Source organism: Cynara cardunculus (genome assembly GCF_001531365.2).
Source record: "Cynara cardunculus var. scolymus isolate 2C chromosome LG 5, CcrdV1, whole genome shotgun sequence".
Taxonomy (NCBI): Eukaryota; Viridiplantae; Streptophyta; class Magnoliopsida; order Asterales; family Asteraceae; genus Cynara; species Cynara cardunculus.
This window is the reverse complement of record NC_037532.1, coordinates 26602943-26616188: the sequence shown is the minus strand read 5'-3', so window position 1 is coordinate 26616188 and position 13246 is coordinate 26602943. Positions and strand designations below refer to the sequence as shown.

At 33.3% G+C, this 13246-nt stretch overlaps 1 protein-coding gene across 1 annotated transcript; it reads left to right on the top strand.

Annotated features, from left to right (window-relative positions):
* The first annotated feature begins 3017 nt into the window (after positions 1–3017).
* Positions 3018–11163, top strand: LOC112511957 (isocitrate dehydrogenase [NADP]). Its single transcript, XM_025117713.1, has 15 exons — positions 3018–3185; positions 5925–5968; positions 6052–6161; positions 6740–6777; positions 6864–6941; positions 7037–7090; positions 7546–7647; positions 7916–8007; positions 8100–8203; positions 8795–8863; positions 8949–9064; positions 9223–9257; positions 9920–10062; positions 10616–10738; positions 10809–11163. Exons 1-15 carry the CDS (start codon positions 3137–3139, stop codon positions 10891–10893), a joined length of 1242 nt encoding a protein of 413 aa, XP_024973481.1. The 5' UTR covers positions 3018–3136; the 3' UTR covers positions 10894–11163.
* The last annotated feature ends 2083 nt before the right edge of the window (positions 11164–13246 follow it).

The window sequence follows — 13246 nt, the reverse complement described above, 5'->3', positions numbered from 1 at the left end:
ATAATATTTATTAATTATAGAAAATAATTATATATTATAATCTTTAAGTTTTGATAAAATATTATAATAAATAAATATGTTTATTTATAGAAAAATAGGTTTTTGAAATGTAATTGGAGTTGAACTTTTTAGTGTTTAATAAATCTATAACTTTTAATGTCTTTAAAAGCATGACGATATTTGTACTCCTATCTATATGTTAAACACATTCTTTCCTATCTACTATTCATTACAACACAGTAACTATATTATCATCTAACTTTATTTGTATTTTTATTCTTTATTATTTTTATTATTAATAATCCTTTTTTTTTCATTTAATCAAACTTTTATTATTATTATTATTATTATTATTATATAACAATACTTCTTTTATATACTTTTATTACAACAACATTTTTATAAATAAAACATAATACAATCTAAACTAATTCGTATTCAAAGTTTTAATAAAAAAACGACGAGTTATTATCTAATTTTTTATAGATTGCCGAAAAACTGAAAAAATTAATATTTGAATATTCAAAAACTTAAAATGAGAATTCATAGGTTATTCTTTAAGTTTTAAAGTTGGAAAAAAGATAATCGATTATTTTCTGAATTTTTAAAATTACAGAATGATTAATGATATATTCTATAAAAATATAAATAAAATAAAAAATAAAGATTAGTACATGAATTTTTAATAAATTTATTCGATAAAAATATATAAAATTTTAAATTTAAATAAACTAAAATAAAACACAATTCTAAATTCCTACAAATTTAATCAAATCCTTGGAACCAAACAACATGGAATCGGATTAATATAAGAGTTTGGTCCCTATACTTAGCTACCATGGGTAGGGTATCATCCTATCCAAATGCTATTTCTTTATAAGTCATTTAATACCTATGACGTTGACCATTCCTATAGAACCGTGGGACCATTTACAATTCAACACAAACTTAATGTACGCAGGATATTCAATCTTTTCAAAATTTAATATTTGAAAAGAATAATTTTATAAGAAATTTTATTAAAATAATTATTTTTTAAGATTAGTTTCATTATTTGACATTTTTCTTTTAAAGTTTATTAAAATACATAGGTTTGTAAAAACTCACGTCTATAATTGCAGACTCAGCTAAAATACAAGAAAATTGCATTTCTCATTCAAGTTCGTAAAAATTTATATTTTTCACCTGGGTCCGCAAAAGAAAAAATTGTGGACCTAAGACTATTTTGATAAACCTTGTGAAGAAGTGGTTAAGAGGTGAAACCAATCGATGAAAATAGCTATTTTAATTAATTTTCGTAATTTATCGTAAAATAAACATAAAACTCGTTCCAATTTTTAAATTATGAAAGGAAAACCTACGTCAATTAGAGTTTATTATGATAACATATAGAATTTGGTATTGTAAAGTAGAATGAGTTCACGTGAAACCATTCTGTTTTCGTAAGATCCGTTGAAAGCGCATTGTTGTATTTGAAACTTTATAGCAAAAAATTATGAAGGTAAAAAGAATCTGAACCTTCACAATTTTATAGTGTTTTATGTAAAAATATAGTCTCGTAAATCTCACGAAAACATGTTGATCTCATATGGTATTAAGTCTTGTAAAATAAGTAAATATATTAAAATAAAACCTTTTTTATTCTAATTTTGGAACCTTTTTCGAATTTTTTTTTTGAAATTTTCAACAAAATATCTCAAACAATAATACTTCAATAAATAAACAATATATTATTGTTTATAAATTGATAATATATCTGTTTTTTTTACAAAACTATAATACGTTTTTTAAAATATATAAAAAATACAATACGTTCAATTAATTATATCAAATACACGGTAAATTTTTTGAAATTTTCGAGAGCAGTTTCATAAAATAAAAATAAAATACGTTTGAGAATATTTGATTCCCATACTTTTTCGTTTTCAACGGTTTTTATCCATTTTATTTAAAAACTATAGTTTAACCATGATGGTGTGCAAAAACATTTGAATTTGATTTCTCTCTGAACAGATATTAACTTTTAGCCTTAGGAGTATTTTGGTCTTTTTAATTTTTTTTTATTTTTTATCAAAAATAAAAATTATATAATTTATATATTAAGATGTTAATTAATACATATATATTTAAATATTTATGCATCCACGCTTAGCAGCGGATCCATATTGTTTTCAGATTCTAGTATACCATATTGATTTTGTTATCAAAACATGGACTTGTTTTAGTTGTTATGGTGTGAAGCAAACCTGATGATGGACGTTGTCATTCGCGGCAACAGAGATACAGTACATCTGGATCTGTTTTAGGTTCGATTTAGTACTCATAATCAATTCGTTGTTGCATTGATGCAAATGGGTAGGCATAGTTGATTCAATGGTCGATCTTATTAGATTAAACCTGAACAACAGCATAAGGGACGATAAAAGTCGATCAACGTACGTTTATGCCAGGGTGTTTTAGGTCAGAGATGAATGGAGGGGGAGAAAGGAGAGGGAGGAGACCAGTGATGACATAGGTTGCTCTAACAGTGGATCCAAGATGTTTACCCAGTGGCGGATCCAATTTACAATTTAAAATCACAATAAACTATAAAATTAGCATCGATAGAGATAGAAAATAAAACAACACTTGAAACAATATTGCCATTTCAAATCATCGACTTCATAATTGAAATGATTTACGGTATATAAAAATCAATAATTTTTAAAGGCAACTTGTCTATTGTTATTCTATCGAGTTTCAATTGTACCAAATACAGATAGACAACTTTTTGGTCATGTAGTGCTTTATTATCATATTTATCTAATCATATATGCATACTAAACACTACTACATTTTTTATATTTATGTTTTATGATATTGGCTGAACCGGGTAGTCGTGATTGTCCGATTCGAAGACTTGGACCGGCACGTGAATGAAAATAGTGTGAACCGGAGTAAATGCGTTTGTTGTTGAGTTGACCCCACCACCACCGTTAAATAAAATCTCGATTTTCTGCGTTCAATCCCTCGCCATCCCATTTTCCGCAGTTGCTACTCTCTCTTTCTCTCACTTCGGTTGCCGGCCGGAGTTTCTCCATCTTCCTTTTACGAACACACAAATCTCCGATCATCCTTCAGTATCAATCAATTGGAAATGGCTTTCGAGAAGATCAAAGTTGCAAATCCCATCGTTGAGATGGACGGTGAGTTGATATAATATATATATATATACATACATATATCATTCCAGTTCTCGTACCTTTTAATCTTCCGATCTAACAGATTATGAACTAGTTTAAGTTAAACTGAATGGATCGAGTGTTCAAGGAAAAAGAAAGAAAGGAATGAAACAGATCGATGTTCTTTTTTCATTTAGTTGCACGTTTTAATGATCTGATCATGTGGTTGATGCGTTTTACTTGTTTTCTCTTCGGATTTAGTACTTTGCTGTTATCCTTTTGAACAAGCAACTTTGCTAGCGACCCCATTTTCAGTTTTTTCGGTGGTCAGCCATCAGGGTTTGTCTTATTTGGCAGGAAGTGTGATTTTGTATACGTCTATTACATTTTATCTAGATTTTTAGGTATATAACCTTAAATTTGATTTTAATTAAATCCTTGACACGAGTATAAACCCATTTTTTCTTATATAGCAGGAGGTCATGAATTTAACTAAAAACTCATTCAAGCTCATTTACCCAAATGACTAGTTTTATTTCTCGAGTTTACAAATTACGTTGGTTTGCACATGGATTATTGAGGGATGCTCTGTTGTCTAATTGCTCTCTCCCCACACATTAGAGCTACTGGTTTGACGGTTTTGGTGGGTTAAGTTTCCAAAATCACTATTTTATACTATTTTCCCATATCTGGATTTATATATGAACTTGTTTCCATGTCTAAATCTTAATTTCAGTGTTGCTATCAAATTTTATAACGTTTGCAATTGGCTGCTTGGGTTAGCCTCTGGAATCTGCGAGTTTGAAAGTAGGACTTCTCATGCTGAAATCTGTTCTAATGGTAAAAACAAGGGAAATTGATCAAGTTAGCCATTTTGGACGGAGCTCTTCATTTTATCCCATTTTTTCCGATATGAACCAAAATAACCAAGATTTGCAAGTGCCGATTTCGCCATTTTTCAAAATGTACTTTTTATCCATAAAGTTTATTCCGCAAGCCTCTAAGGAGATTTCGCAAGACGCCATGCCCATTTTGCAAGCCGACCCCCCAGACTCATATTTAGTTCAGAAAAAGTAGATTCCGCAACTTGCGAAATAGGCACTTGCAAAATCTTAGCTATTTTGGTCCAATGTGAAAAAAGTGGGCTAAAAAGTGAAAGATTTTTCCAAAATGACTAGTTTGTTTAATTTCTCCAAAAACAAGATGGTGGAAGCTGTGAGACTTGTCTGCTAATTTCATGACTGGTATTTAGTCATCATGATAACACTTACTTATGCTAGCCTTATTGCCAATTAAGTTGTCGTTTTGACAATGCTGTAGGTGAAAGAGCTCATTGAGCATATTTACATGTATAATCAATTCAGTTCTCATTTTTCTCTATGAAGTTAGTAACACTTCTCTGCATGTTATTTGATAGTTCATGATATGGTTGCTTGCCAGCTTGATGGCTTACAACTGTTGAGAACTTAACAGTCTTAAGTCATTTTGGATTAGTTCATCACCTACAAAGATGTTTCTGTCATTGCAGAAGAAAACTCAATGTGTATTGGTGGCATCAAATTAGACCATAAAATCTTCAAATTTTATTACCTGGTTGCGTCCCAGGTTGCTTGATACTCCTAGTAGATGTTATAGAAATATAGGAACTCTTTCAAGATATGTTTAATACCAACCTTTTATGTAGTGCATGCCGATGCATAGACATGTCTGTCACATTCCATTAGTCATAATATGGCGGACAGACCAGGATGAATGATGTTTGTATGTGACTCAAAACAAACATAATGTGTTCAATTGTTCATCATATGACTATTCATGTGTTGTTGCAAGATTCTGTGACTGAAATCAGTTGCAGATGCTATAGAAAGATAGGAACTCTTTCAAGATATGTGTAATCCCAACCTTTTATATAGTGCATGCCAATGCGTAGACATGTCTGTTACGTTCCACTAGTCATAATATGGTGGACAGACCAGGACGTATGTGTTTGTATTCGCCTTAGAACAAACATAATGTGTTCAATTGTTCATCGTATGACTATTCTTGTTTTGTTGCAAGATCCTGTGATAGAAATCAGTTGCAGAATATAGTATAATACTATGTAGGGGTTTAATGGATTTAGGTGGATCTGATTCAGTCCAATCATCCATTGGATGTTGGATTTTGCCATCTGATGTGATCCAATATACATCAATTAATTCAATTTTGGACAACCGATATAATACTATTAATCCAATGGATAATTAGATTGGATCGGATAGTTCCATCAATTGGATATTACTATTGATTACCCATCCAATATTCTGATCTATTTTTCAAGTGGTTTATCCACCATCTCAACCAATTATTCATATACTTTAAAAACACTACTTACAAATATCAACTAAAAACAATATTGTATTAATTAATGGGATGATGAAATGATTGAATCGGTTTGGTTTTATTGTATTTTGGACAGTCATCTAGAATAGACCAATTCAATTTGGATGTTAATATTCTGGATCCAATCCAATTAGGATACCCAATTATTGTTGATCGGTTCTAATTGGATCTGTCAACTCTAATTGGATAGGTAAACTCTAATTGGATCGGATGACTTTCTGCATACCCCTAAAATCTAAATGGTAAACCAAATGTTCCAGAAAATCTAAGTGCAGAATAAGTGGGACTGTAAGGAATAACAGTCTACAGCAAGTAATGTCTGTTATTTATATTTGTAGAATGTAGTGGCTGGACTTGTAACAACTTGTATTTTTGGTGCAGGAGATGAAATGACTCGCGTCTTTTGGGAATCAATTAAGAATAAGGTTGTCTCTTAATTCTTTTGAGGCCAATATTCATTATGTAAATATCATTGCTAATATGTAGTTATTCTGTTTACATCTTGCAGCTCATCTTTCCCTTCGTAGACCTTGACATAAAGTATTATGACCTTGGCCTTCTTAATCGTGATGCCACCGATGATAAAGTTACCATAGAAAGTGCTGAAGCTACTCTTAAGTATGTCTTGCTTATCTGTACTTTCTGCACCATTCTGTTTAGCATAGCAGATATACAAGCCTCTTTGTTGTCTCTTTGTAATTTTTGTTGCTACTTTTAGGGAAATTGCCCGAAATAGCCAAATGGCTCCCTTGGACCAAAATAGCCAACATTCATAAGTGCCCATTTTGCAACTTTGCGAAGTGTACTCTTTTTGAATTAAATATGATTTTGGTGGGGCCGGCTTGCGAAATGTGCTTGGCGACTTGCGAAATGGCCCCCAGAATTATGTTTTAATATAAGTACATTTTGCAAGTTATGAAATGGGCACTTGCAAAATCTTGGATATTTTGGGACAGATTGGAAAAGAAGTGGGATAGAAAGTGAATAAGGGGGAGCCATTTGGCTATTTTGGTCAATTTCCCCTACTTTTACCATATGCTAAATCTCTGTTACCCTTCTAATTCTTCGACACTTTCACCCGTGAGTCCATGACTTGTTGGCACATGTTCCTTTTCTCTTATTCTTGTTTTACTGGTTTCTGGCTTTGTGTTTTACTGTTTTTGCTGCTCAAGCTGATGTGTTCGCTTCAACTTTAGGTACAATGTTGCAATTAAGTGTGCCACCATTACTCCAGGTATATACAAATTATAAACCTATATTGCAATTCTATGGAATGTCGCCTTTGTGCCATGAAAAATGATAAAAATTGTCTCGCTACAGATGAGGCTCGTATGAAGGAGTTTACTTTGAAGAGCATGTGGAAGAGTCCAAATGGGACCATCCGAAACATTTTGAATGGTTAGTGATATTACACGTTGAAAGGATGATGAAACTGTGTATTTCATTGCATGTATAGCTTTTGATGTTCCTAACTTAATTTACGCTTGCTCCAGGCACGGTTTTCAGGGAACCAATTCTATGCAAAAACATCCCGAGACTGATACCAGGTAATTTATCAATTTGGGTGTTGGTGTTGGATCATGCAGGGGCGGACCTACATTCAAGTCCCCAGGTGCACGGGCAACTGCTCAATTGACTCGTAACAGTAGAAACAAATTTAGGGGCCTCAAGGTGCACTGCACCCACTTTAAATTGATGTGTGCTCCCTTGAGTTAACAAAAAGCGGCTGCAGCCTACTGGTAGCATCATTACCTGTTGTATTATATGTCACGAATTCAAATCCCTTAGGCTGTTTTTAATTTTTTGGTAACAGCAGCAGAAAAAAGAAAAAAACCACTTGGATGTTGCAAAAAAAAACCCTTATATGTCATTTTAAGTGGGACAGTAGTTTTTACAATTATTTTGTGTCCCCACTTGAAAAACTTTCAGGGTCCGCCTCTAGTTGGATGTCTTTTACTCTTATTATTGGGTGGCATGGAACTACAATGGTCTTTATGTGTAGGATGGACAAAGCCAATATGCATAGGAAGACATGCTTTTGGTGATCAATACAAAGCTACTGATGCAGTGATTAAAGGACCTGGAAAACTGAAGATGGTATTTGGTATGGTTATTGCATTCCTCTCTATGGACCAAAATATGGTACATGGTTTTTGTTTTAGTGTGTTTGAATACTAGATTCATATAATACTGAGATTATGGTTCACCATCGAACTAAAGAAAGCAAAAAAAGGTGATTTTGCGAATTTTTTTGGCTAGTTTGGTGAAGAACTCTTCGTATGATCATGCATCACATATATGATACTACCATTTGTCCCTTTGCCTTTATTTCTGTTTGCTCATGACACATGGGTGTGGATCTTGTATTCCAGTTCCTGAAGGACAAGGTGAAAACATAGATTTGGAGGTTTATAACTTCACTGGTGCTGGAGGGGTAGCGTTGTCAATGTACAACACTGATGAGGTAGTTTTGCAACTCGTTAGGGTTCCGTTAGTTCCTTTTTCAGCTTATTATTACCAATATCAAGTCTGAATTTTATGCTGTTTCATGAATAGTCCATTACTTCTTTTGCCGAGGCCTCGATGAACACAGCCTACCTGAAAAAATGGCCACTTTATCTAAGCACAAAGAATACCATCCTAAAGAAGTATGATGGAAGGTATGCTACATTCTTGGTTTACTTATGATTATCACGTCTCTTCTTTCACTTTGTAATTCTCTAATTATTATTGGTTACTGGTTTTTTTCGAAGTATATAATATTTATATACGGCAATGAACTCACACAAACTCCTCAAAAATGTGGTGAGGTTTGAACTCCTGGGAGGCTGGTCTCAACCTAGCACTGCACCCAGGATATTTGTCGAGCAGGTGCACCTTTAAGGTGGATCAGATGCCTGCCAAGTCGTCTGATATCTTTTTAGCTGAATTCCACCTTTTCGAGGGATTTTTTTTAAAGTTATTTGGTTGATCCCTTGTGTTTTCTAATAACCCCGAGCGCCGTACAAAGTTTAGCACCTTTTATATCCCCGCAAAGATTCTCCTTGCGAAAATCGATTGAGCGGGTACATGGGCCCTTTCTGGGGGCCTTCATAGGTCCACCCGTGGCTTTACCGATAACCTGGGTACTGCTAGGCCAAGGGCCCTTTGGTGATTGCTGGTTTTTTGGTACTACCATTCTTTTGTCTCTGGCTTTTTGATCACTGATCAAATACGGTCTTTAATGTTTTTTTTTTGTTTTTTTGATAAAGGTTCAAGGACATATTCCAAGAAGTTTATGAAAGCAACTGGAAATCGAAGTTTGAGGCTGCTGGGATATGGTGAGTAACTGAACATGTTTTCATGGTTCTTGATTTCTTTTCTTTTCTGTAAGTTCTTGCATCATCTTTTTGCTATCATTCACAGGTATGAACATCGCCTCATTGATGATATGGTTGCTTATGCTCTTAAGAGCGATGGAGGTTATGTATGGGCATGCAAAAACTATGATGGGGATGTGCAAAGTGATTTCTTAGCGCAAGGTACGTGTTTAAAGGCTTTCGGTTCACCAAATTCATCATCGTTGAATTTTCCTGTTCGATCTCCTCTTCATTTCTGTAATTTTGGAACTATGAACCTTCATAGTTCGTGTTTTCATGTCGGCCTCTTACGATAATTGATTTGATTTTTAAATGTGCAGGTTTTGGATCACTTGGACTCATGACATCGGTCCTGGTACACCTACTTTCTTTGTTATTGGTCTACTCTCGAAACATCTATATTTTCTTGACGGAAACAGCCAGAGGCGGATCCGTTTATTTTTTTCAATGGTAGCATAAAATAATTGCTATAATATAAAATAAATAAAATTAATTTAATTTACAATTTACAAGACAAAACACTGATAAATCAGTTCCAATTTCAATAATTTAAAGTTAGGATTTATGTGTAACACTATTATTAACCATTATAACTAAATTTTAAGCTTCGATATGCCTATTGTAGCCTCTTAATTCTTTAGCGACAGTGCGTGGTGGTAACACAAAAACGAAATTGAAGTGGTCGCACCATTAACGGTCAAAAAATTTACACTACGAAAGAATATTTTAGTGCATGTGCAACCACTTCTTTACACGTAGATCCGCTTTTGGAAACAACTGCTCTATCTTTTGAGGTAGACGTGTATATCTTACCCGCCCCAAACCCACCTCCGGACGGAATTCGTTCTGTTATGTTTTTGTCTTGTACTTTCACTTGGTTTATATCATTTTCTCGATAACCAAGTGCTATCTTCTGTATCATGTTCATACAAATGAACCGAGTGAAAGATTGTTTGTGCTTCACAATAGCATGTCTATACCTCTAACAGATTCTAATCTACGAAATATATGATTTAGGTGTGTCCTGATGGGAAAACAATCGAAGCCGAAGCAGCCCATGGCACCGTGACACGTCACTACAGGGTGCACCAAAAGGGAGGGGAAACTAGCACAAACAGCATAGCTTCAATTTTCGCTTGGACCCGAGGACTTGCCCACAGGTGTAGTAGTCATGTTTCTTTTCTTCACCAGAAAAAAATATACACAACAGATTCTCCAAAATGAAGATTTTTCCAAAATGGAGTAAAGCAGGAGAGAGATGATAAAATTCTCCAAATTCGGAGAACTCCTTAAATTAAAAAAATAGGGAAGAGATATAGTTTCTATTATTCCATTAATAAGATTATTTGAAATTAAATGCTTAGGCGATGCCAAACAGGAATAATTTTCTATTAACTGTATGGAATATATTTTAATAATATAATTAATGCTGAAATCTCTAAAATGGATAAACTGTTGGAGTTCATGTAATTGTTTAGAGATTTTGATTCTCTATTTTGGTGAAAATTTGGAGAATCTGTTGGAGATGCTCTAAGGGGTAAGCTCAAATCGTAGGTTCAAATGCCCTCAGGGCCATTGGACGGTTTTTCTGACCGTTAACTTCATGGTCCTATGGGATTAGCTGAGGTGCGTGGAAGCTCGCCACAGTTACCAAAATAATCCGTCAACTGTTATTGATTTGTACATGGTATGAATAAGCATCGTTTTGTGCAGGGCAAAGTTGGATGACAACGCTAAGCTTTTGGATTTCACCGAAAAGTTAGAAGCAGCTTGTATTGGTTGCGTTGAATCTGGCAAGATGACCAAGGATCTTGCTCTAATCATCCACGGATCCAAGTAAGTCACATTTGATTTTTAATTAAGCATCCCCCTCGAGCGTTGTTTATATCTCCACATTCTCTTTCAGGCTCAGTAGGGAACACTACTTGAACACCGAAGAATTCATTGATGCTGTAGCAGATGAGCTGAAAGCAAGACTCTCAGCCAAATAAATAATGAGTGTATGTATGATGAATTGATTTTTAGCATCAATCAGAGTAGAGATGCACAAGGCCGGTTTCAATCGGGCTTCTTCGATTATTAGATCAATAATGAACATGGAAATGCCATCATTATTTTTGTTAAATCACTTGTATTTTGAGCCGGAAACAGCCCTCTTTGTCCGCTTCTTCTAGACCCTATCTATCTATCTATCTATCTGTGACGTGATATACTGGGTTTATTTGGATTATATATTTGAATTTTGATAATTGATATCAAAATCATCTTAAAACATAAACTATGATAACATATTATAAAAGTTTCCAAGCAACTCATTTAAGGGTCGTTGCATGTTTGTATACTATTGACAGGGTCTTCCAGTAGGTTTTTTCAAGTTATATATATAAATTAAGTTGTATATAATGATCAAAAACTAATTAAAATAATTGTTTGATAAATATGTTGAATGGTTTAAGGTGCCAGAAGAGATTGCGGGTTTGAATTTGAGAGGGTTTTTCTTGTGGAGATTGATGTTTAATTTGATAAGGGCATTTGTGTAATAACCGTGGCTGAATGCATTGGATACATCTATTTTTGATGACCAAACAAACACTCGGCTGAAGCATTAAGCCGCCACCGAATATGGCATGCAACCTATTCAATCCATTAAGCCACAATCGAACAACCCCTAGTCTATCCATACATAAGTGGTAGATGTCTTTGAGTGTCATAAATAAAACCACTGCAACTTTAAGCAATTATACTCATACTCATTCGTCCGTGTCTAGAACGTCCAACTGTTTTGACCAAATACTTAAACGAGACTTCTAACTTTATAAAACTACAATTGTGCTTCTTATACGACTATCAAGTTCTATAATTAAGAAATGAGCAATAATTTCAGCGATTTACAATTAGCATTTTGTGTTTCAATATTATAACCATTAAAACTCAAAGTTAAATTAAGACATCTACCGTAGCATCTTAGTTTTCTAGTGATGATGCTCAATGGTAGCACTTTAAGGATTGTACGATAAAAAGTTAAAAAATTCATTCATCTGTAACCATTTCTTTACTTTAAAGTTTTTAATATAAATTATATATATTATATTATAAAGCATTTAAGTTTTTGTTTATAAAAATGTTAATTTTACAAGGATATCTACTAAACTACATCATTATTTTTAAATTTACAATGTTTAAATTATAACAATAATTTGAGTTAAATAAATAATTAAAAATCGATAATTTTATAATTTTGAATTTGACTCCAATATCGATATATTATTTTTTGGATTATCAATTTTCAAATTAATTAGCAACACATGTGTAACACCGGACTTTCGGCAAGTGAAATCCCAAGTTTTGTGGGTATTTTTATCTTTAAAATAGTTGTTATATAGTATCTCGAAAGTTAGATTATATTGAGTATCATCTTTTAGACAAGAAAGGATTCAGACGGGTGGGAAAGTAGGAAAAACACTTGGTTTGTGTCCAACGATAGTGCCATAGGGTACAATAGTATGTCAGGAACACCAGGACCACCAGAGAGAAAACTCTTGGAACATTACATTGTCAGGGTTGCCAAGTGGGGCACCTGCAAATTAAAATCCAATTTTCGAGATTAAACTTCATTTGGGCATAACTTTTTCATTTCTACTCCGTTTTAGGCGGTTTTTGTTGCTATGGATTCATATTTTGAAGATCTTGAAGATTAATACAAATAAAATTGAAGTTTCCTCGAAGATTTGGGGCTCCTATAAGTCAAAAGGTAAGCCTCTATCCAACAGTCTCTTAACCTAGGGTTTAGTTCTTTTCACCCCAACCCTAATTTCTTCTATTGGGTTTGTTTGTTTATGTTTTCGGAGTAAATGAACTGTTCTTGAGAAGCTATACATCTTAGATCTAAAGTCTAATTTGGGGATTTCAAGTCTTCACCAAAGGAAGCTCAAGATCTGGGATAAAAACTTATTTAGCCTAAATCTAGCAAGATGAGTTCAAGTTGCTTTGTGAAAACTATGAACATGCCAAAAATGTCCATTTTGAAGTATTAATATGTTTTACTTGATATTTAATCAAATGTGTGAGTTGTTTGGTGAGTTTTGCATATTTGGTATCTTTGATTTTATAAATCTCATGAAATACCCATATTTGGGATTCTTATACATTTTGATAAATAAATCATACGTGTAAGGTCTTCTGATGATTTATCTTATAAATGAAGATTATTTGGTGATAAATGCATTTGTAATGTAATTTGTTTGGAAAATGATATTGTTACGTTATGGGACATTTGGAAATATAAATGATATGATTTTAGTTGGAAAGTGGTTGTCCAAATGATATGATTTTAGTTGGAAAGTA